Source organism: Melanotaenia boesemani, chromosome 13 (genome assembly GCF_017639745.1).
Source record: "Melanotaenia boesemani isolate fMelBoe1 chromosome 13, fMelBoe1.pri, whole genome shotgun sequence".
Taxonomy (NCBI): Eukaryota; Metazoa; Chordata; class Actinopteri; order Atheriniformes; family Melanotaeniidae; genus Melanotaenia; species Melanotaenia boesemani.
The window spans coordinates 27563467-27584827 of NC_055694.1; the positions used below are offsets into that span (position 1 = coordinate 27563467).

General features: G+C 34.9%; 1 protein-coding gene across 2 annotated transcripts; it reads right to left on the minus strand.

Moving 5' to 3' along the window:
• Positions 1-327: 327 nt before the first annotated feature.
• LOC121651884 (scavenger receptor cysteine-rich type 1 protein M130) lies at positions 328-14868 on the minus strand. 2 transcript variants are annotated; one of them, XM_042004342.1, is made up of 19 exons: positions 14783-14868; positions 12869-13192; positions 12595-12690; positions 12139-12348; positions 11844-12062; positions 11342-11496; positions 10536-10686; positions 10047-10349; positions 8204-8515; positions 7749-8042; positions 6401-6712; positions 5026-5328; positions 4640-4912; positions 3282-3454; positions 2822-2936; positions 2501-2653; positions 2350-2388; positions 1954-2127; positions 328-1856 (listed from the first exon to the last, which is right to left on the minus strand). In XM_042004342.1, the coding sequence occupies exons 1-19, from the start codon at positions 14841-14843 to the stop codon at positions 1669-1671; spliced, it is 3855 nt and encodes a 1284-aa protein (XP_041860276.1). In that variant the 5' UTR covers positions 14844-14868; the 3' UTR covers positions 328-1668. The 2 variants fall into 2 exon arrangements, with proteins under 2 accessions (XP_041860276.1, XP_041860275.1); XM_042004341.1 differs by having other exon boundaries at positions 2296-2388.
• Between the last annotated feature and the right edge of the window lie 6493 nt (positions 14869-21361).

Sequence of the window (21361 nt, forward strand, 5' to 3'; positions counted from 1 at the left end):
TTCCTAATAGATGGCCATACTCATGGTAACATTTGTTGTAACATTTGTATTAAGCAGCTGCTTTAATATGTCCAAGTGACTATGAAGAACTGTTAAAGTACATACATATTCTCACAACTTAAGTTACTTACTGTAAATCACTCCGAAAATGACGTCTTGTGGAGAGAACGGCTTATTGTGCTGTGTATCAAACTATATATGACCTACTAACATACAGTTTGATACTCAACATCTGAGCCATTTCCAGAAACACAGCGAGGAGTCGGAGAACCCGCTAGATTCAGAAAAAGATTAAGCCTTAAAGTTTTTGTATGCAGCACATAAAAGCAGTGGACAAAGATTTTTAATGATGTGATAGCACAAAATGATAACATAAATCAAACATGACTTCGTTAAACATTTAACATTTAAAACATTCATTTTAAAGCTTAGTTCACCTGACCATGTTGTTCATTGCTTCAGTGAAACAACATACCAAATGAATTAACCAAAGGAATAACATAGTTTAAAAAAGCAAACAACAGCTTTGCATTAATGAAATATGAATAAAAACACATAACACAGCATAAAAGAAACATCTTTAAAAATAGTCATTATCAGATAACCGCATTTTCTGACCAACAAAGCATATTTAACAGCATCTACAGTATTGAATAATTTTCACTTATGTTTTAAACAGTAGGCTACATTCGAAAAGCTAAACTTTTATGGTAAACAGAAAAGCAGACTTATGTCAACTATGAGAAACTGAACTCCAAATATTTGCAGTATGTTTTATGGAACATTGTTTACAGACAGAAATCATTGTAAAGTGTTGTGTGTTGCCCAGACTATGACATGAAGACAAGTGACACATTTCCAGGATAAATGTTAAAGTCACATAATCAACACTTACTGAGCAAGCCAACAAAATTTTCCATAGAAAGTTATTTCAAATGTTATTAACAAAAATAACACAGAGGGCGGAAAAGACGTAGATTAAAAGAAGTGCCGTACCAAGATGCATAGTGCTAACAGCCACTTTGAAACTTTTTGCCATCTTGACCAGGACTTCCTGGAGGGAGTAACTTAGTTGCTATAGTCTTATCTGAGCCGGCAACTAGCAACTTACCAGCTAGTTAGCTTAGCTTAGCACAAACTTGAGAAATAATTGGAATGGTTAGCCTGGCTCTGTCTGATTGGTACTTTTTCCTGGATGCCAGGTCGTGCTATTTTCCCAGTAAAGAGAATGTAAAATGAAATGGCTAGAATGCTCTGCTGCCCCCACTGTTGCCTGGTTAGCTTTTGTGTAAGCTAAAAGAAATTGGTCAAGTTTCCTTGATGCAAATAGGAATCATATAATATTGTGCCAACAAAGGCCACTTGTTGTATTTACATAAAATAGTTTTCAAACAAGTACATCTGATAATTCAAAAGCAATTTCATACAAAACTTTGAGCATTGCTGAAAAAAAATCTATAATTACAAACAGACTATGGGTATATATATATATAGATCAAAATTATATAATACAGCAAGCATTTCTCTTCATATTACTCCCTGTTTCTAGATTTATTTTGGTCATTTCATCATTTATCTGTTGGATTGAATAATCTGAAAGTTGGGGTTTGAAAGAATTCTATTGCCCAGATTGAGTTTTGTTTGAGTTGAATTTTGACCAAACTTCGCTCACCCATCTTGGCCCGGCACAAGATAATTGTCATCTTTCTGCACACGGTCTTGAAATGCTGCTGCATCACTCGCGGGCGTTGTTCTGGTCCCTTCGTGGACTTCAGCTGTAGTCTGGCCGACCTCAGGGCAGGCGTCAATGTCGTCGTAATTCTCTTGTGACTCATCCACTTCGTAATTTATACCATCTGTATGAGTGAAAAACGGTTAAACTTCTGTCAGATATAAGTAAAGCTATTTAAATGTGGAAAAAAAAAAACTTATGGAAGTTGGTGTGAAACTTTCCATCACTTAGGTTAAGGACGCCTTCACGCATGTTGTTGTCTCTTGGGCCAGCAGCAATCGAGCCTTGAGAGGTCAGGGGTTGAGACTCAACCACCTCATCGATATCATCATAAGGAATAGAGGAAATGCTATGCACATCTTTATCCCTTATGAATTCAGCTTCAGGTTGGAATTCTGTGTAAAAAACAACAATAATAAGCACATTGCCTCCACTTTAAAGCACTTTCAGATAGAAAGAGAGAGAAATGTCTAAAACTGCGAGTCTCACAATGACAGTTATATTAGCAAATAATAGATGGGGCATAAAATAAAATAAAAAAAAAAATAAAACGATTTTCATACTGCCTTGACTGAGGTCTTCCATTTCATCTGAATTGTATACATCTTCATATTTACCACTTTCAAACTCCATGTCTTCCTCTGGCAACATTCCTGCTGCAATACAAAGGTTTTATACATTTAATGGAACTATTTATGTCAGTGACAACAAGTGTCCTCCAGTATTTTTATGTACAGCTGGATAGTACAATAAGTTAAAGGTACTCACATGGGAATCGTTTTTTCTTTGCTCTCCTGCTTAGGTAGTATCGTACATATATAACAATTATTATCACCACAATCAGAAGGACTCCAACACCTAGAATAATAGGCACTGTAGGTGTGGGTGGTTCCTCTGGACTGTTTAAAATCCTCTCATAGCCTGAAATCAATAAAACCAGAATGCATTAGGAACTTTTTTTTTGTTTTGTTTTTGGTTTTTTTGTGCATTTACCAAATTACACAATGCCAGAATTATCAAAAAACAAGCGTCCCTTCCTGCAAAAACAAGAGATGAAGATTGTGGAAAAGGATTTGTGGTTTAGATTACCGTCACAGTAGATGGTAGCTAGTCTCTTCCCAGTACAGGACTGGTTTTTGACACAGTACCTGATATCATTAACATCGTATCCACTGGGACACACCAGGCTTGTTTCTATGGCCGTCTGGGGAATGAAATTATAATATCAGAATTACATGTTTTCATACAACCAGACAAAACAACACAGATTTAACTATGTAAAAAGCCATGTAGTCGTCATTACAACTATTTTGACCGTTCTTTTTGCAACATAGGTGCCAAGGAAAATTCTGGAAGCTAGGGTCCTGTCATTTCTGAACTTGTTAAGTTTTATGCTGTTTGTTTTAAAGGCTTTATCTCCCATTTTGTCTTTTGGGATCAAATCTACTTAAGAATATGTTTCAAATTGAAACATATTCATTATATTATTGAATGTGCTCTAGTACAGAGTCTGTAAAAACTGAATACAAAGTGGAATATAAAGATTTACATTTGTTAATTGAGCTGTTGTTTCTGGCTTTTTGCTGGGGCAATTAATCTTCTGACACAGCATGTTCAGTAAATTTGTAGGAAACTCCTCGAAGCACACATTTTCCCACTTATTGCGATAATTCACTTTAATCACTCCGCCACATTTTTCCGTAGTGTTGAATTTGACATTGCCTGTAAAAAAACAAAAGACATAAAGAAAAAATGTTGGGGGACAGACCTACTGCTTTAGCAGAAAAAAACAGAAGCACAACTAGCATGTCAACATCAAAAAGGAAATCTTATTCTATTTTCAGTGAGGAAAAAGAAACACAAAAGACAACTTTGATATGGACATGCTGCTGGGAGAGTCAACTTTTTGGCATTGCTAGTCTGTTAAGATAGCTGGTTAATTCTGCTCATGGGTTTTACAACCCTTGTCAGAAATGATAGACTCGCCACTCTTAAGAGTTTGTTCATGCAGCAGTTTTAGAATGTAAATAAATAAATAAGCAAATAAATGAGTAAATGCGAGAATAATACAAAACTTATCCAAACTGTTAAAATAAAATACAACAGCTGAATGAATATCCTTCAACAGCAGTGATTCCATACTTTTTTCCTGTCATGCCAAAGCCTTCTGATTTATTTTTTTTCTGGCATCATTCCTGGGCCCACAACTGTTACCCTGGAAAGTCAATGACTGTCTATGTCCACCTCACATTGGAAAACCAAACCACTTCTCTTCGAACTGATGTAGCAAGTTTCAGTGGAGAGAAAAGAAAAAAGTAATAGATGTTTTTAAGATTTAACATGGAGTATTAATTTATAAGAGATGTGTGAAGCAAGCTGCATGCTAACAAAAAGAAAACTATCCAGCAGTGCTGGAATTAAATGTACAAAGATGCAGGAAATATAACATTTGTTGAGAAAAAACATGATGAAAGGCACTGACTGCAGAGCTTGACAGGAAGCGTTCGAGCCATTTGATTTGAATCAGGTGTGTTGGAGCAGGAAACCTGCAGCACAGCGGCCTTTAAGGACTACAGTTTGACATCCCTGAACTTTCTTTTGGGCTGCTTGTCCACTGACTATAGTGCAATCTTAAAGCAGGAGGGTAATTTACGTTTAGTTCCTTTCATGTTTTTATTTTTGGCTTGTGTACATGCAAAGCTCTGCTCTAATTCAAACTCTGGCTGCACGACTTCTCCCAGCTTTAGTCAAAATGTATAGAAAAAAAGCTTGAACAAAGAAAACATTTATTTCACATTTAATGGACAACAAAAACCAAACTGAACCCATCTGCTCCAGCACTAAAAAAAGAAAAAATAAAAAGAAACGGGGGCATTAATTAATGAAAAAGGATGCAAATGTACTTACCAATACAGAAAACAGACACCAGGCCAGTCTTACACTCTCCCTGAACTCTCTTGCACTGACCTAGCCTGTAATGGGGATCATCACAGCTGACATGGAAATATTTCTGTCTAGGCTGGGCTTTTTTAGATGTATCGTTTGATATGGCATTGCCACAATCCATTTCTTGGCAAACCCTGTGAGCATAGTCTATTTCCCAGTTTTGTGCACATATTTCAATGTTATTTATCCTCACTTCTCCGCTGCAGGTCCCTGAAAGGGTGACCTTTGACGTGTCTAAGAAGGAAAGAAATAAAATGATTAAATATAGATAAAGCATCAGCAATTATCCCTGTTTTTTTTCTTATATGTGCCTCTACTATTAAACTTTTGAAACTTTTACATCTTACCTTTACATTCAATATGGAGCGCCTGGTTTTGTGAGGGTGCAGGGGTCTCTGTTTCACAGTCCCAGACGCTTTTTAGTTTACTTTTAGCTGGGCAGCTGAAGGTTCTGTTCCAGAGAGGGAGACGATTTCGCTTCCTTTGAGTTTCATTTGTTAGCAAACTGCCACATGTCATGTCCTCACAAAGCCTCTGCCCTTGACTGTGTGTCCAGTTATGACTGGACATGAGACTTCGCCTTTCCTTTGAGTAGACGACCACATCTCCTTTGCAAGTGTCCTGGACTTCCAATACTATCGTCCTCCATTCTTAAGTCAAACAGCAGGGACAGATAATAGAAGAAAAAATTATATATGATTATATATGATTCAAGTCAGAGATTTAGGTTACGTTATGTACAAACAAAAGAGCCATGAAATTTAAAATGCCTGTTGTTGTCTAATTCTCTAATTGTTAATTTATTCATATTTCTTCCTAAATACTTATTTGTCCCCTTGCAGATAAAATAATATAATAAAATACTCGTTTTATATGTTTTATAATAATAATACGTTTTATATTGAATACTCAGTCTAATTCAGGTTGCGGGGGCTGGAGCCTATCCTAGCAGCTTTAGGTGAGAAGCCGAGTACACCTTGGACTGGTCACCAGTCCATTGCAGGTCCAACACAGAGAGAGAAACAGCTGTTCATACTCACACTCACTTAAAGGGAAAATTTAGAGTGACCAATTAACCTCACATGCATTTCTTCGGTGTATGGGAGGAAGCCGGAGTACCCAGAGTTCATGCATACACGGGGAGAATATGCAAACTCCACACAGAGAGACCCAGCTCCAACCCCTTTACCCCAGCTAAAGCTGGAACCAGGTGAGGCAACGGTGCTACCACCGCCATGCAATGAAAAGTATTGTGGAGTAATGGATTACATGAAAAAGATTTAAATGAATATATACACACTGAAATGTGGCCACAGTAATTTATAATAAACCCGATCTTTTTTTCTTTTTTTTTTAAATTCATGTCATGATTGCTGTTATGGAGCTCAACTCAGCAGGTAAATTGCTCCTGAGATAAACAATATATTTCTGAAAGCACCTTCACCAAGCTTGGATCTTATTCGTACTACATGTTGAAGACCTAATAAGCCTGATAGACCAGATCTCTGTTTCAAATTTCCCCATAGCTTCCTTTACCTACAACTATATTTCCTAAAATTACAAACTATTTTGATACAGAATGGTTTTAAATATAACTTTTAAACTAAAATGAAAATATTTTTTTTTTTAATTCTGTAATTTCAAGACCATAATGTTTAACTTTTAGCACGTTGGTTAGTTGTTGATTAATATTAAAGCTAAAGAGAAAATGAATATACTAACCAGAGCATTGGAGGCCTGCTAGACTGATTTGTCCAGTCGGATTGTTCTGAACTGAGATGTCACAAGCGGATAAAGAAGCGTCACTGCTGCTACATTTCAGTGTTGTAACGACTTGATTCACTGCAGATGTAGGCCCAAAGTAGGGAAGAGTCTTGACAGCCGTTCCACATTTCAGCTCCTTACAGATGGCGTCTTGAGTTGTTTTGTCTTTAAGAGCTTCTGAGGACACTGGGATCGATTTGCCCTCATAATACACCTCAACATTTCCAAAACATTTGTCCCGGTTGGAACTAAAGCTGGGCTTGATGCTACCTGCAACAAAATACACCATGTGTTGTTTGTTATTTTGATAATTATTCACATACAAGGAAATTAGATCAACTTATTACAGGATGTAAATTAAGTTTAAAAAAAAAAAACAAAAAAACAAAAAGAAAAAACTTCTTTCACCAAATAGCTTAAAACTTAAGAAATTTAGAAAAAAAGTATCAAATACTAATTTTTTAAATTACGTTATAGTTTTATTTGAAGAGGGAAAAATTGGGTTTTTGAAAAAATAAATGGAAACTGGTCAGGTTGATTGATTGATTACCTGAAACCAGAACTGGCTGATTTTAAGCAACCAGTGATTTTATATGTTAAAATGGAACATCTGCATAGGTCTTTCCTACTTTTTATAAGTTGTTTATTACTTTATTTAATATTACAATTATTAATACTATTATTATTACGTTTATTATTATTTAATCTTTTGTTTTTAATTTTATTGTTCTTTTAAAAGAAAAACACTCATTATGCAAAATTTATGCATCTTCAGCTGCAGCTTCAAACATCAAACTAAACACTATTTTTTAATGATTGGACTTTGTCTGCAGTTGTCAGCAGCAACAATGCAAATGTAAATTGTTGTTTCATTCCTCTTTTTTTTCATTTGCAAAGGTTTTTTTGGGGGTGGAGGGGGTGGGCAAGTACTGGTTTGGCGTCTAGTAAGAGTTTAAAATCTATAATCTGGCTCATAAATAATGATACACTTTTATCAAATGATTTAGAGAAATATCTTCATCAATTAACTTTGAATCCTATGGCCTGGTGCATTATGTGTTTTATATTTTCCTATATCTGAGAGTTTTTTCATTCTTTTGATCACACCTAATCCCCAGCTCCTTTAAAATCAAATCAGAAGCTGAAATCAAACAAGGAAACTGTAATCTGTGTATCACGTGACGGAAGTGGATTTTTGCTGAAGCAAAACAAACTGCAGTTTAGTTTATATATGCCAAGACAAGAAAAAAACACAAACTTAAGACTTGTTTTGGAATAAATGAAAATTTGAAAACTAATACAATACCTGCACAGACAACGTAAGCTGGCGTACAACTGCTTTTGTCATCCTTCGTTTTCACAAAGTTGCTCTGGCTCAGGTCGGTGGTATGATTTGTGGTGTGCAAACTCATGAACATGGGTTTTATTCTATCTGGTTGTCTTATGGCTGGTAAGACCTTAGCCCCGCAGTCCAGACTCGAGCACAGCGTTTTAGACCTTTCTTCCGTCCAGGTGTCTGCACACAAACCTCCATACTTCTCTTCTGCCCTAATGTTGACAGTCCCCCAGCAGGTGTTACTCAGGTACATATAGATTTCTCCTGTTGCAGAATTCAAAAAAGCAAATAAAAATTCTGTGTAAGAAATCTGAATGGAAAGTAGCATTAGCAGAATATTTCACAAGTAAAGCAAGCCCACTCTGGATAAAAGAGTTTTCAGTTCAGTTTCTTTGTTTTTGCTTCCTTACAATGTCTTGCATTACCTGAACAATCGACATAGGCGATGGTCTGATTGTGGTCAGATGGAAGGGAGGTGTAGTTGTCACATTCGAATAAAGAGTTTTTGGTGGATGAACAGTTGTAGGATTTATGCCAAACATCTTTATTCTTATCATTACTATGCTCAGACGTATAGTTGGTGGCATTTCCACAGTGCATCTGCTGACACACCGTGTTTGCTGACTCTTGGTTCCATGTCTCGTTGGACCCTGAAAGCCAGTAATTTCTGTCTCCTTGTTCAATCATCACGGTGCCAGAACAGGATTTGTTTCCTTTCAGAAAAACCAGCTCGTGCTCTGCACCGAAAAACAACAAAAGGTAAGTGTGTGAATTGTCTTTAATCAGAAAATGAATTCAGTTTGCAGTCAAGTTTGGAGACCAACTTCTAAACATACATGTTAAATTCAAACATGTTATCCATAAGCCTAACACTGCACTCAACAGAGCAGTGGTTCCCAGGCTATTTTCCTTGAGGACTCCCTTTCATACAAATACTTAAAAGCCATAGACCCCCTGCACCAGCACTCCATGCTGGAACCGTACTTGGTTTTATGTTTTAAAAAGTGAGATTCTCAACATAAATAATGTTTACTGGCTGAGTCCTGTGTTAAAAATAACAACATGTAGGCTTACTTTATTCTCTTTAAAAAGGGAAAATGTGAGGACATTAACCACAATGTCTCTGAATGTTCCAAGCCTCCAGGACACCCTGTGCTCTTTGGGGGCCTTCTTGGGGGTCTTGTTTGTTTGTTTTTATTTTTAGGATTTAACTTTTGAGCCTCCACTGGTAAACTTTTAGCTAGGACTGGATATATTTAGCCTTTCAGTAAGAACCACACAATGCTGTTTCAATGACGAATGATATTTAAGTGAATTTGGAAGCCACTGTCAACACTATTTTTGGCTGTTTAAGTGGAGCTGTGTTAAATTTTTGTGTCATTTGGCTAAAACATCTCAGGTTGTGGCATCACATGTTTTCTGCTTAACTCCAAATCTCAAGATGAAAGAAATGTGTTGAAAAATAAATCCAATCATTAATTACAGAATGTTTTAGCTCAAATGTGCAAGTGGCCATCAGCTGAAGTGGTCATTCAAGTTTTGTTGTAGAAAAAAGGTTGTCTGTACAATGATGCTGCGACTTTATTTACAAATTTGGGCCATGATGGTCTTCTGTGGTGTGTGGTGTGGAGGACAGTAAATTACAGAGATCAATATGATTAAACTAGATATTGAAATAAGTTGTCACAAAATTAATTTAAGTTTATATTGAACCAGTTCAAAACAAATGGTCTGCAAACTTTATACAGGGGATAGACAAGTAGAATGCAAGTCCAGGTAAAAGAAGTCCTGAGGGTTATATAATTTCTTAATCCAATTAAATCCAGTTTATTATAATCCACTTCTTAAAACAGACATTTTCTGACAGTCACTATGAAAAGCAGGAGCAAAATCTGCTACAAATGTAAAATACTGGTTACAGATGATTGCAAATTTTTTCCTAGTTTATAAGTTTAAAGGTCCTGAATGTATTTTGGTTAAAAAAAAAAACTACTAGACACAGTTCTGTAAGCAAAAGTTACTGCATTAATGCATTAATCTGTACTTTATATCAACAAATATTCAAGTTATTATTCGCCCACTGGGGAGTCCAAATGTGTTGTAAACACACACAGTTCTTTAACACCTATACAAATTAATACATCTGTCATTTCTAATGACCTAAAGATGATGTTATTTCCTGTCTGCTTACTCCGATAAACACTTGTATGCTGCAATGCACTGTGGTACTAGCAATGATAGTTAAATTAAAAAATAAAATCAACTTACCCTCACAGATTATTCCCACAGCATCCTGTTCATCACGTTGGTTGCTTTGGACGGTTTTAATACAGTCAGATATGTCTTGAGGGTTTGCTTTGCAGCTTAAGCTTAAAAAATCTCCAGAGCCCTTACTGAATTTTTTAACACCTACAGATCTTGTAGTTCCACAACCCAGTTGTTTGCAGACAAGATCTGAATACCCTGGTTTCGAAGTCTTGCTGTTGACGCTCTTCCACCGGCCTTCATGGTAGACTTCTAATCTTCCAGCACATCTTCCAGGACCATCCGCCAGTTTCACATCGATGCTGTCTGAATCATGAAAAGACATTTGTCAAACGTTGGAATCTATTGTTGTTTTAGATGTATATGTATGTAAAAATATGCGCTGAAATAAATAAAAACTGTAACGATGGGACATTTTTACTTATTAATTACCTTGAAAGCGCATTCTAGTGTCGATAATTGAAAATGAGAACCATCCCACCTATATCTTACCTGCACAGACAACATAAGGAGTGGTTGAACAGACTATATTGCCGTCTTTGCTGTACTTGGCATTGCAGTGCCACAGTGAGGATTCGCTGCCGGTGCATTTCACATAATCCATTGCTCCACCTTCCCCACTCCTTGTAAACATGCTTATCATCTAGAGAAGAGCATTTATGATCATTTAAGGTTGTCATTGACAAATGCAGAATGTTGATTTGTTCAAACCACGAGAGAGTGTTTGAAGAAAAATTATTATTAACAATGATTTGACCCTGCTGATAGCAGATAAAATATGGTAAAAAAGGAATTTTTCAAAATATTTCTTTACATCTTTGTTAAGGTGACTGTAGATGTGAAGGTCCATTCCACTCACACACAGTTAATACCATATGAAGCTACCTGACATTGAGTTAGCTTAGCATGAATGTCAGATGATAACAGTCCCATAATCACATGCAATTTCACGATATTCCCATTTCATGCTACTTTATGTTTTAACAGTACCACAAATCAGATAAAACTCCTACTTTCTGCTCAACTGAACAACTTTATATTATTCTTTAAAAGAATCGAGTAAAAAAGTTAAATAGATTCATAAAAATATATTTTAAAATATTACCATAACATACAAAAGTGTTTTTACCAGTTGCATGTAAATTTGATCAGAAAACACAAGGCTGAATTTCAGTGATTCTAAACATAATTTAATGGCTAATATCCATCTCTGTTGTGTTCAATGCCTTTGTTTATTTAGTCTTGTGTGATCTATGTAGGTAAACTGGAAAGAAAAAAGAAAAAAAAAAAAAACTTACTTTGCCACATTTTAACTCATCACAGACCATTTTAGCTTCCATGTCAGTCCAGGTGGAGGCACACACAGGCTTATTTATACTATTCACTTTAATACTGACTGATCCATAACACTTGTTTTCCTTATTTCCGTCCACCAGAACAACCTCTACTTTGTCTGTGGGAAACACAAACATAAATATATATATATATATATATACATATATTGATCACGATTAATGTGCTATGTGTTATGTGCAAAATGTACTTTTCCTCTAAAAGAAGGGCTACTGCTATGTGAAGAAAATGCAATAAATTTTGTTTTACAAACATTAAATCAGGTGTCTGCAACCGGCGACTCCACAGCTAAAAATGCTAAAGAACTACCTAATTAGAAACAAATAGCTAATCATAGATATCATTACACACACACACACACACATATATATGTATGTATACAGTGTGTGTGTGGAGAGAAATAGGGAGAGAGAGAATGAACTGATACTGGCATATCCATTAGCTTACCCGCGCATGTGATCCGTAGGCTTTTAGGAGACTTTGTGTCGTTAGCAGGGACAGCAGACACACCACCACCACAGTGCATTTGTTGGCACCATGTTTCTGCACCGTTTCTCCATGTTTCTTTGCTGCTTTCAACAGGTTTCCACTTGCCATCATCTTCGTACTCCAGCAACCCAGAACAAAGATTTGTCTTGTTTCCTTTGAGCTGCACTCTCTTGTAAGCTGTTTGAATAAACCCTTTTTGTTATATTCAGTTCTTTGTGTGTGTGTGTGAGTGCGTGTACGTGTGTGTGTTTACCTTCACATACAACAAAGGCAGGGTTTTTGCACGTTGAAGATGTTTCAGTTGCACACTGCCACAGATGATCTACCGGATCAATGCCGGAACAATTTATCTTCATCTTGATTGATTTATGGAAATCATTCTCAGTCATCCACTCAGGGTTTGGAAACTCTTTGAATCCTCCGCAGTTGAGGCTCTTGCACAACAGCTCGGCATCTTTTTGTTCTTAATGTTAAAAAAATGATAGTTGGGGTTTTAATAATGATTATCATAGAGTTAAACATTTCACAAAACTGGTGCTCTCACTATGAACAGACTGACAACATAGAAGGGGAAAAGAAAAACAACCAACTTCCTTGCTAGTGTTTTTGGTCTCTTTTTTTTTTTCAATTTTACAATATTACTATAAAAAATGTTACAGATTTTTATTTTTAGGTAATATAAAATCAGAATTCTGTTTTGTATTCTTACCCCAGTTGTCCCCACAAAAGTAACCAGTTTCCTGCTGTGTGGAGAACTGCACAGCTCCCGCACACCTATGTTCAGTTAGGCTTAATTTGACATTATCTAGAAAAGAAAAACCAAACAACAGGAAAATTTAAACAAGATTCATTTTACAGTTATGTGAATATCAATATTGTGAATTTCTCCAAACAGCTTTTTGAAGCACGCAATCTTTATCTGGATTAATAAATAAAATATATTCCATATCTCACCAAATATAATGAAATAAAGAAAGACCTACTTGAACATTTGATCTTTTTCACAGTTGGTTTCAGATAAAAGCTTAGCCCTGGAGCCGGCCAGCCAGGACAGTCCCACAAACTTTCTTCTGTACCGCTACAATTGAGTTCGTTGAGCCACACCTTGCGATTCGTGTAACTGATGTATTCGTCTTCTGAGGTCTCCGGTGTCCCACAGTGAGTGATATTGCACACAACATTTTCAGTGTTGCTTGACCAGAATTTATCTCCAACGTTGCCTGGCGTGCCATTATAGTAGACTTCAACAATGCCTTCACATGGGTTGCTTTTGTTGTCTGGATTCCGTAGAATGGCCCTACCTCTGCCTGTTTAGGTAGTAGTAGACAGTGTATGAGTGAGATAATGAAGCTGCTGAAACTTTGCGTTAAAACAACACGAAAATACCAGTCATGTTTGGTCATAAACATTTTGAATGAACAGGCGTGTTCTTAACGTTTGATAGAATGATTACCCTGCAGGCATTTTATGTATACAACAATTAATAATTAAGAAATAACTAAATATATTTTGATTACATTTTTTAAGTTTAATTTCACTTAACCAATATTTATGTATATTTTCATTTCTGTCACACACACACACACACACACACACATATATATATATATATATATATATATGTATATATATATACATATATATATATACACACATGGGAAAACACTATACAGGATATCAGAGTTTAGTTTTTACAGTTTGGTGTCCTGTATATGAAAGTTTCATTTCTATAGTGTTGTCCCATGAAAAGATATAATGAATTATTTGCATAAATACGAGGGGTGTATTTACTTATATATATACACATATATGTATGTATATATATATGTATATGTATATATATATATATATATATATATATATATATGTATATTTGTGTGTGTGTGTGTGTGTGTATATATATTTATATATGTATATATATATATAATGACATTTTCTGTCAAGAAAAACGCGGCATGAATTTATGTGATTATTGCATTTTTAATGCTGATCATTTTTAACAGTGATCACCTGATCGGCTTTTTTCTTCTTGCATTAGTTTATTATTCAGCTGTTGTTTTTGGAAGGACCTTCTCTTACACAGTGGCTGACTGGTGGTAGTCATGGTTTATACTTCAGTTATTTATGGGTGAGTCTAAATAAGTTCTGATGGGGCAGGGGCACTGACTAGAAAACAAAAAAGTGTAACAAAAAGTGAAGAAAAACTAGAAAAACAACAGCCAATGATCTATTTTATCAACAGGCATTTACTTTGGGTAAAATTGGCAAAATTCAGGCATATAAAAACTTGCAGATGGTGATTAATCATTTTGAAATTATTTAAAAATTGGTAAATAATTTGAAAGCTGTGATTAATCTGATATGTATATATATATATTTATATATATATACACTAAATATTTTTGATTAAATAATATTCCATATTATGACAGTAAAATTTGATTAATTTATCTGCAACTTCTTAACCATAATAAATATTTTTATAAAAACCTTATGACTATAAAGAAAAAATAATTTACGATTTAGTATTATCTATGATTAAATAAGTCTACCAAATATCAACAAAATAGCGTCACACTGATTATACAAGGTACATTTCTAAATTATGTCATAGATTAAATTCATTAAAAAAATTAAGTTAAAGCATGCTTTTCAAACGTAGTTATAATCAGGGTTATAAATGGGACTTTAGGTCCTTTACTTAATTTTATAAAAATTAATAAAGAAAAACATGAAAACAGTTTGTATTTTTGCATTTCCTGCAGCACCTGCATGTGTTCACCTCCAGAAAATGGCTCACAATCCTTCAGCTTTTCTTTTTAAATGATTTAAACTTTAAGTAAAGTTATTTATCTCCAACCTAATAAAAAAAAAGAAAAGAAAACGCTGTAACTCACCTTCTAAGTTCACTGGCTCAATGCGAACAAAGATGTAGGTGATGAGGATGAGGAACCACATCTTCACCACAGCTCATGACTGAAGACTGATCAGAGGAGTGATTTGGTGAACTTTTATACCGACAAGGAGGCGCACACCAAAAATAGACATGAGCTGCAAGTTGTCCATACTTGGGCACAAATATTTATTTAAATGACAGAAAAGTGAAACACCTATTCTGCTAAAACTGGAGAAGAAAATATATTAAAAATGTCTAAAGAAATGATGATATGCATAACAAAATGTTTGTGAGTGTTGCTGCCAATCCTTACACACTTACTTGTGAGAAAGATATAAAGTTATAGACTTTACATATATACCCCTTAAATGGAAAAAGTAAGTGTGACATTTACCATTGTAAAATAATTTTTCACTAAAAGCTGTTATTTTTTTCTTCTTTTTAATATTACTAAAAATCCGTAAATAAATTAAGACTCATAAATCATTAGAAATCAGGACCTATTTTGTGAGATTTGGCTCAAGCATTTGAACACTTAATCACCGGATTTAATGGGAAAGTGTGTCCAAACGTTTGACTGCTGCTGTAAATATCCAAATTAGTCTTAACTGCCTCAACAGGGGAAACAAATCTGGGAGTATTCGTGGAGAACATGAAGCAAATCTAGAACAAATTAGTTTTTTCTTTAGTTTTTTTTTTTTCCTTTATGTTGCATTGAATAGAAAAGCCTGCCGTACCAATTCATTTATAAACTCAAAAACGGATTCCAAGATTATCTGGAAACTGTGTACATTTTGTTTAGAAATAATAACAAGTTTATTTTTTAATAATTGATTTAAGTTGATTGTGTAATTGGAATATTCAAGGATTCAAACTTCCCCACAACTTGGAGGTTCTTTCCATTAGAGAAGAAGTAAAACAAAATATGTGCGCACCCACCCTCGTCGCAAAGAAACAGAATTCAGACTTAATTTTTAACGTATATTAGTGTTGGATTTAAGTTTCAGTCATACAGAGCAGACAACACGTTGTATGCTTGATGGAAAGTTTTACAATGTTTGTATTTAATAATGTTCCTTCATCATATCAACCTTGTTGATCTCCAAGCGATTACCGCCTTTAAAGACATCAATCTTGCTTTTAGGTGCAGCACACAGAGCAGTCACTGAGAATCAAATGTCAAGATAAGAAAAATGTCAAGTAATTAATGTTCTTAGAAAGGATGGATTACTTTACTTAGATAGGGAAAAAAAGCCTTTGTCTTATTAATAAACACCTTGAAACTATAGATAGACGTTAAAGTGTGACCTTTTCTAGCTGAAGGGAAAAATCATACATGCTAAATATCACACATTCTTGTTAAATGTGTTGTTTTTATGAACAACTTATTTTCTTCTAAATGTTTTACACAAGTGGAAAGGAAGGAAGGAAATTTGAATTATATCGCACCTTTAACAGATAAAAACCACAGAGTTTTAAAATAGAAGCAATAAAAATAAAAAACATAAAAGACAATAAGAAAACACTTAACAGCATTTACATGCTGTTTAAAAAATAATCCTCGCTTGGCTAAAACACCTGCTTGAAAGAAAAGGTTTTCAACTGTTTTTTTAAAGAATCGACAGAATCTAAGCATCTGAAAGAGAGAGGCAGCGCAACCCACGATTTGAGCGCCGCTGCCTGAAAGGATCGATCACCTCTGGTCCTGAAGTGTGTGCGTGGAACTGTTAATCTGAAGTGTAAGTGTACATGAATGGGCCACCTAAAGCTCTAAAAGTAAGGATCAGTATTTTAAAATGAATGCTAAAGTGGACAGGTAACCAGTAGAGAGATGCTAAAACCTGTGTGATATGCAATTTTTTATGAGAGCGAGATAAGAGCCGTGCAGGAGTATTCTGTACAACCTTGGAACAGTTTAGCTAAGTACTTTTGATAACATGGGTTGAGGGCCTACAGTTGTAGATGAAGGTTTGATAGAGTGAAAAACTTTCCATGCATACCAACGTACATATATCCAGTGACTACTTTTATTTTAATTTAAACATCAATTTCATTCACAAAACTTTTTATTCACTGCAACACTTTCAGGCTTTCAAGCCTGGAACCATGCATGCAGCTTTAAAAACACTGTCAGGATCTTTTTCTTTATTTTAACTTTGATAAAAAAAAATTTAAAAAAAATTAAAAGTTAAAAATTAAAAACAATAAAAAAGACAAAAAAGTTTTAGTGGAGAATTTAAGTAGGGTTTTTAAACATAGCTTGAACACTCAACCACATGTTGCTGCAAAAGTCCTGTGACTCTGATTGAACTGATAAGAAGAACCCCATTTAACTGTGAGAATAACTTTATCTCCAGCACATCATGATCTCACAATTTCTCAATAATGGACACTTCTGGAACTGTTCTCTAATGTTTCATTTCTATTTTATTTACTTTTATCTTCACAATTCATCATTTCACCAAATTGCGAAAGACTGGAGGGAAATCTTTCTCAAAAGAAGGAAAACAAAACACAAGCCTAAATTCGTGGATCAAATTAGTTATCAAATGCTCTTTAGACGTAACCTGAAAGGGAGTGGTTGGAAACCATGAATTAAATGGAGCATTTTCTTAGATAATTAAGTATATTAAGGTTCATATTTCATAGAATGTAGGGCTCTGTTACTCTGTTCACTTATGTTGTAACAGTTGGTAGGATCTTTTTATTATTATTTTCTTAATCTGTATTATCAGTGTTGTATGGAACATCTTTACCAAATGGCATCTTAATAAGTTTAGGGTCAGAGCTAAAGTAAATGCAGCGCCTGGATGTGGTGACAGGTTCCAACTGACAAATAAAACAGAGCTGCACAGGCTTGTGGTTTTGTGGCCTTAAACTTTCCAAAGTACCAATATACTGGTAAGTTTAATCTGAATTATTTTTTCCAATTAGTTTAAATAAATGGAAAAGCAACCCTTTACTAACTTGTTAAATACTAAAAATTTTACAGGGGTTATGGCTAAATATGGACAAAAAGATCCGACAAAAGACGTAAAGACTTAAAATCTATCAAGGTTAAACTTACCAACAGTCAAAGCATACGTCTTCTAAATGAGCTTAACACCTGCCATAGGAATGGTGTTTGTAGCTTAAAGTGTGTAGTAGATGGTAATCAAGAAATGTACAGAAGAAGAAGAACTAAAATTTGTTGTTGAATGTAATCTGCAATGCTAAAGGAGCAGAAGTCATGCTTAAAATTACAGTATGAATGCATCATACTGTATGTAGGAAATAACTGGTCAGCCACATCATACGGTCAACCCAGTCAAAGTAGGTTTGGATTATTTTATTATAAAATAATATATATATATATATATATATATATATATATATATATATTAAAAAATATTACATTAAATTCAGATGAGAATAAAATGTGTCAAATAAAAAAAAAAACACAAATACAAAATACTACACATTTACTAAACCATACTATATATGAGACAATTGTATTTATTTAAGGCTTATATTTGTTATTTTGATATAATACATCTAAAATATAATATTTCTTATTGCCACAGTTTCTTTAGCCACATTCCTCAAACAGATTGTGTTTTATTTGTTGCAGAAGCATCAAACTGTATGGTTCAGGATTTAGTATATAGAACAGTAGTAATGTTAAGATAAATTATTTAATTTTAAAAAAGAAAAAAATTATATCCCACGTCTTACTAAAAATGTATTTAGATGCAATATATAAAATTAAAAATTGTAAATTGTGCTCCATCTTTAATGAAACATACAAAGCCCGGATTGATTTAAAAATTACACCTAAAAATAAATCCACATAAAAACACAAAATTAATCTTTTTTTTTTTTTTTCTTGTTAAAGCATGTCCCCCCCCCCCTTAAAAATAACAGTGGGCGTGAAATGTATTAATTTCCCTCCATAGAACATTCGGATATCACTGTGGAACAAGTATATGATCTCCCAGCGATGTTTATGATTCACACAGAGCTGTCTTGACCACACATTTCACATTTATCTTTAAAGTGATCAGAAATTAAGTGTAACTGACTCAACCACCAGCTTCTGACAGGAGGTAGCTTTGCAGAAATGAAACCACAATCTTTCTGGGTTGCATTTCTGAAACCAGATCTTCTATCTTGGCAGGAAACTGTGATCTCGCTTGCTTCTGACTGAGATGTAGTCACAGGAAACTTAAAAGTAGTGACTCTAAAGTGTGTTTATTTGAGTTTAGTTGAAGAAAAATGGAAATTTACAGGGCTTTAATTTATTTATAATCATTATGTTTATTGTCATCCATTTCAGCAAACTTAACATTTTATTAAAGGGCACTCTCACCAGCAGGAGCTCTCTCTTTGAATATGGTACTTTTTTTCTGATCAGACTCAAAAAACATTGTGACATTTACACAAGTCACATACTGCAGCGTACTGTAGCAGGATGGAATGCCTTAAATAGTTTAAAATGTAAAAACAAGACATCTTTTTCTTACCCAGTTACTACTTACTAATTACCTTAAAATAAATTCACTCATGTTCTTCGTTTTCAGACAATGAAGATGATTTTCTGCAGATCCAGGACTAAAAATAATAATTAGGTCTGATTATAGGCAACAAATCTGAAAAATAAATAAATAAATAAAAATTGTAAAAATAAATAAATAAATGAAGCAGTACTATCCATAGGATGATGGTGAGTATTTAGAGACATTCACTTTTTGAAGATGTTCTCCAACTTAAAATCTCCAAAACAAGATGTGTCTTCTGGTTAAAAACCTAAGCTTATCTAAACAAAAATCAATCAATAAAAATCATTTTTAAATAATCATAAATGAAGATGATATTTAAAAGTATATCAATTAACATAAAGAGGCCAGTCCATGGCTGGGAGGACCTGATCTGTGAAAGAATGAGCCTTGCCCACTGAGGCCCTTCCACATCGGCGAGTCTGAGGGTGTAGACAGTAATGGCGGTCATTTTGTGTACTGCATCATTTTGCAGTGACAGTACTGCTGAGGTTGCAAGTTCTAATTACCTGCCATCTGCTACCACCTGCCGACATAGACAGTGGCATGAATACCAACTATTGACGTTAGACAGTGGTCCTCAGTTACTGATCTTATGTGGAGATTTCAATGTTATTCTGTTTATCATTTTGGTTAGACATCAGTATATTAATGTAAACTATGATTCATTGGACAGAATCTGATTTTAATTACGTCACACTGGAGAAAAAAAAAATGTCATTAAAAGTTATTAATGTTTGGTAAAGAAAAAGCTTTAAACTTAAAAGGCAGTTCATTTTCTTTTTTGACAGATATTGGACAGTTTTGTGATGACTAGTTTAGGCTGCAGGACGCCACCTGGGGCATCGAAAAGGAGGGGTAAAGGAAAAGGATTCTAGGGGCTCATGATTGACAGGGGCCCAGATGGGCCCTCATTGCAATTGTAATACAAACAAAATGATCTAATACTCAATGATAAACTTACAATCACGCAAACATTTTAATTACAATGCACTGCGAATTCAAGCGGCCGAAATGGGTTTTCTGCAGGGTGGCCGGGCTTTCCCTTAGACATAGGGTGAGATGATCAGTGATCCAGGAGGGGCTCAGAGGAGAGCTGTGCTCCTCCACATCGAGAGGAGCCAGCACCGCGGCCTCAAAGCAAGAAAGTCACAGGTTCGAGCCTTGGCTGGGGGGAGGTTTGAACAGTGGTGTTTCTGTGTGGACTCAATGTTCCCCCTGTTTATGCGTGGGTTCTCTTCGAGTACTCCGGCTTCCTCCTACAGTCCAAAAACATGCATGTTAGGTCAATTGGTCACTCTAAATTCTCCCTGGGAGTAAGTGTGAACATGAGTGGTTATTTGTCTGTCTATGATGGACTTACAACCTGTCTCACTTAAGCCTGGTACACACATAAGGATTTTTTAATCTTATTTTTAGATTATTTTAAAATAATCTTATTTCTAAATTTTTTTTATATGGTTGAGACCTCGCACGTGAAGATAAAAAATCAGGCATTTAACAGTTTTGCACATACTGTGTGTGGTGTGCATTGATAATATAATCACAGAACAACACACACATAACGATACTGTCCCGCAACTGATCTACAATCTAGTCCTCCGAGCCGGACATCTCGTGACCAAATGTGATCTAACAAAAGCACAGAAGAAGAACCAAAGCAACATTCAGCAAAAAACTAAGAAGAAGAAACATAGTAACAACTGGAAAACATAACACCCAGCATGGATAAGGATATACAAGATGAGGGACTGATGGTGGTCTTGGGACTATTGTTAACAGAAAAAGCCAGAAATGAAAGATAATACAAAGACTTGTATTGTATTTAGTGTGGCTAAGCAATAAACAGTTCAGCTACAAGCTAATGCTAGTGCTAATACTAATGGCAGTACCGGGGTGATGATCTGTTTCCACAGTCACAGGAAATGGTTTGGTCCTTGAAGAGAATAAACTTCTTAAAAAACAAAAAACAAACAAACAAAAAAAAAAACTACTTGTGAACAGTACAAATAAAGTCAAGCCTTTCCACCGTATAACTGGGTATA

Excerpts from the sequence above, each read along its gene's own strand:
- LOC121651884 (XM_042004341.1), bottom strand. The coding sequence starts at position 14,843 with ATGTGGTTCCTCATCCTCATCACCTACATCTTTGTTCGCATTGAGCCA. Across the intron at positions 6,713-7,748 it reads AGCTTACGTTGTCTGTGCAG|GTAGCATCAAGCCCAGCTTT; the intron begins GTATTGTATTAG and ends ATTTTGTTGCAG. Across the intron at positions 4,913-5,025 it reads GCTCCATATTGAATGTAAAG|ACACGTCAAAGGTCACCCTT; the intron begins GTAAGATGTAAA and ends TTTCCTTCTTAG.